Source organism: Cyprinodon variegatus, unplaced genomic scaffold (assembly GCF_000732505.1).
Source record: "Cyprinodon variegatus isolate N-32 unplaced genomic scaffold, C_variegatus-1.0 Scaffold1791, whole genome shotgun sequence".
NCBI lineage: Eukaryota > Metazoa > Chordata > Actinopteri > Cyprinodontiformes > Cyprinodontidae > Cyprinodon > Cyprinodon variegatus.
The window spans coordinates 34,813-37,835 of record NW_015152244.1 but is presented as its reverse complement, the minus strand read 5'-3'; the positions used below and the strand labels follow the sequence as shown (position 1 = coordinate 37,835).

At 41.6% G+C, this 3,023-nt stretch overlaps 1 protein-coding gene across 3 annotated transcripts in view; it reads right to left on the bottom strand.

Annotated features, from left to right (window-relative positions):
* Positions 1–815: 815 nt before the first annotated feature.
* The window catches only part of LOC107104557 (gastrula zinc finger protein XlCGF8.2DB-like), a 10,079-nt gene continuing 7,871 nt past the window's right edge, over positions 816–3,023 (bottom strand). The window contains exons 2-3 of one of the 3 annotated variants that reach the window (XM_015404571.1): positions 2,325–2,437; positions 816–2,255 (exon numbers count right to left, since the gene is read on the bottom strand). In XM_015404571.1, coding sequence (XP_015260057.1) covers positions 1,302–2,255; positions 2,325–2,437 — 1,067 coding nt within the window. In that variant the 3' untranslated portion in view covers positions 816–1,301. Of the gene's footprint in view, positions 2,440–3,023 lie in introns of all 3 variants that reach the window. The other 2 variants (XM_015404570.1, XM_015404572.1) reach the window with 2 other exon arrangements.

Here is a 3,023-nt window from a genome sequence, read left to right as displayed (position 1 = left end):
CTTGTTGGATCATTATCTGGAGGAGTATTTAAGCAGTGGGCTGTCACTACCTCAAGGTCAGAGTGTTTGCCAGTTTTGGGTACTCTAACCAAGCTGAGTTTAGCTGAGTCTAACTGAGTCTTTGTTTTCACTGGGCTTAACCTTGTTTTTTTGTCTTTGCCCTTTCAGCAGGAAGCCTTACTGCAAGCTGGATGCTCGGCCTTCTTCCCCTAGAAGGATTGTTTGAGTCTCGCGCTGAGCAGTCCACTCAGTAGTTCCTCTGGGTCCAACAAAAGTCTATCTGTCCACTCTCCGAGTCCCCTCTTCACTAGATCAACCCACACTAACTGGATTCTGGGAGAAGAGGTATTCTTAACCAACGTGAGTCCTGTTTTCTCTGTCTCTCCAGCCATCGGATCCTGAACTAACCACTGATACTTCCCTTCCCTCTTCCAGTTCTGGTTCTCCAGCACACTGAGTTTCCTGAATCCAACTCCCGCTGTCCTTATCAATAAACCTGTTCAAACTTTTACCCTGGTTCTTTGAGTGGTTTACTGCATGTGGGTTAGATCTCTTAAGAAATTCATGACAGTTCTGACATATGGCATAGAATGTGAAGAAATAATATTTTCTCACAGCCCTGCCTTCTCAACATTTTTTAATAACCTTAAAGATTACTCTAACAGAGTTCTCCTCCCTCAAAAGTTTTCACTTTAGCAGATCATTATCAGATAGTGCAGTTATAAATTTTAGAGGATCTGTTTTACTTTCTCTCTCTTCTGTTTTGCTGAGCAGTGCTGCAGAGTGCAAAAGCTTAGCTTATTCCCCTTCACAGGTTTATTTTGTTGATAGGGTTGCTAGTTCTCTGTGTACTGCCTTAGACAAAGCAGCTCCTTTGAAAAAGAAAAACTTTAAAATAGAAAGCTGGCTCCTTAGTTTAATGCAGAGCTGCACACTGCTAGGAAAATGGAGAGACAACCATGCTCCAGAGGCCTACGGGAATGCTAACTAGTGTGGAAAATAGTTTACTGCTGTATACTGCTTGAAACCCAGTTGGCCTCGGATTATGGCCGCTCACACTGAGGCTGGTTCTGCTGGCACTGTCTTCTGGGGGCCTGTGCCATGGGCCTTCTCGTCTGGGTGGGGGATGGGGGGCTGAGACCGTTGCAAGGACCGGGAAGATTGGGTTGTGTTGGAGTCTCTCCCCTTCCCATTTCAACTTTAGGGGTCAAGTACCAGGTCCAGGTGCCTGGTCCTCCTTTGTGGTGGGAGGAGCAAATGTGTGTACGGCGTATGACTGTATGATCTGGTGAAATCAGCTTTTAACCTGTGTGAATTCTCATGTGTCTAGTCAAATTACTTTTATGAGTAAAATTCTTGTTACAACTGGTACAAGAAAAAGGCTTCTCACCTTTGTGAATTCTGATGTGTGTATCAAAATTAGATTTCTTAGTGAAGCTTTTTCCACAGGACAGACATTCAAAAGGTTTCTCACCTGTGTGAATTCTCATGTGTTTATCGAGAATAGATTTCTTAGTGAAGCTTTTTCCACAGGACACACATTGAAAAGGCTTCTCATCTAAGTGAATTCTCATGTGAAAATTCAAACTAGTTTTTGCGGTAAAATTCTTGTTACAAATTGTACAAGAAAAAGGCTTCTCACCTGTGTGAATTCTGATGTGTGTATCAAGACTAGATTTCGCTGTGAACATTTTTCCACAGGACAGACATTTATAAAGCTTCTGACCTGTGTGAGTTCTCATGTGAGAATTCAAATTACTCTTTTTAGTAAAATTCTTGTTACACATAGTACAGAAAAAAGGTTTCTCACCTGTATGAATCCTCATGTGACAAGTCAAATTACTCTTTTTAGTAAAATTCTTGTAACAAATGGTACAGGAAAAAGGCTTCTCACCAGTATGAATTCTCATGTGAGAAGTCAAATGACTATTTTGAGTAAAATTCTTACTACAAATCATACAGGAAAAAGGTTTCTCACCTATGTGAATTATCATGTGCCTATCAAGTCTAGATTTCTTTGTGAATTTTTTTCTACAGGACAGACATTCATAAATCTTCTCACTTTTATGAGTTCTCACGTGAACCATTAAATGTTCTTTTTTAAGAAAGTTTTTTCCACATGTCAAACATGTTAAAAGTTTCTCTCCTGTATCTTCAATCTCCTGCTTCAGAACAAGCTGCTCTTCCTGCTCACTAATGGGGAGCTCCATGGTTTCCTCTTTAGTCCAGGGATCTTCTGGCTTTAGCTGCTCTTCCTGCTCACTAATGGGGAGCTCCATGGTTTCCTCTTTAGTCCAGGGATGTTCTGGTTCTTTCTGCTCTTCTTTTATCTGCAGAGGTTCTGGTTCCTCTTGGTCCAAACTGGAATTCCTCTCCTGTTCATAGAGCTGCTGGTCAGAGAACTCCTCCTCTTTTCCAACATAATCCTGCAGGTGGTCTGAAAGAGAAACAGCAGAAAGAGTTTCTATTGTAGGTTAAATAAATGACACCTCACATAAAAGCACCAAACTCCGTCCTTGAGTTTGAGGAGCGAGTGGATCCTGCCAAGCAACCGGAAGACATGAAGTTCACTCTGGCCTAAAATTGTTTCCCCACAAAAAATATTAAAGAAAGTAAGGCATTTGCATCCAACACCACAATGACTGTCTGGCAAATGAAGGAGTAATGAGACACCCTAGCCTCAGCAGAGCTTCCTGTAAACCTCTGTCTGGGAGAGACAGACCCCAGCTGAATGTGTCAGAGGCTGAATAGATTTAAAATGATTTTCTAATTAAATTTCTCAGTTCTAAGATAATTTTTTAAGATCATCTGTGGTAGCAGCACTAGACATCTTCCAGGCATGTGAGTAAAACTAGCAGCAGTTCAGCGGACAGGATGAATGAACGGTAGCCGGGTTGCACAGATGACGTCATACACACACTGCTTTGTAGGGCTGGGCGATAATTCAATAACGATATATATCGATCGATAGACGTGTGGCGCAATAGAAAAAAAGAGGGTCGATAAAAGTTCGATAAAAAAAC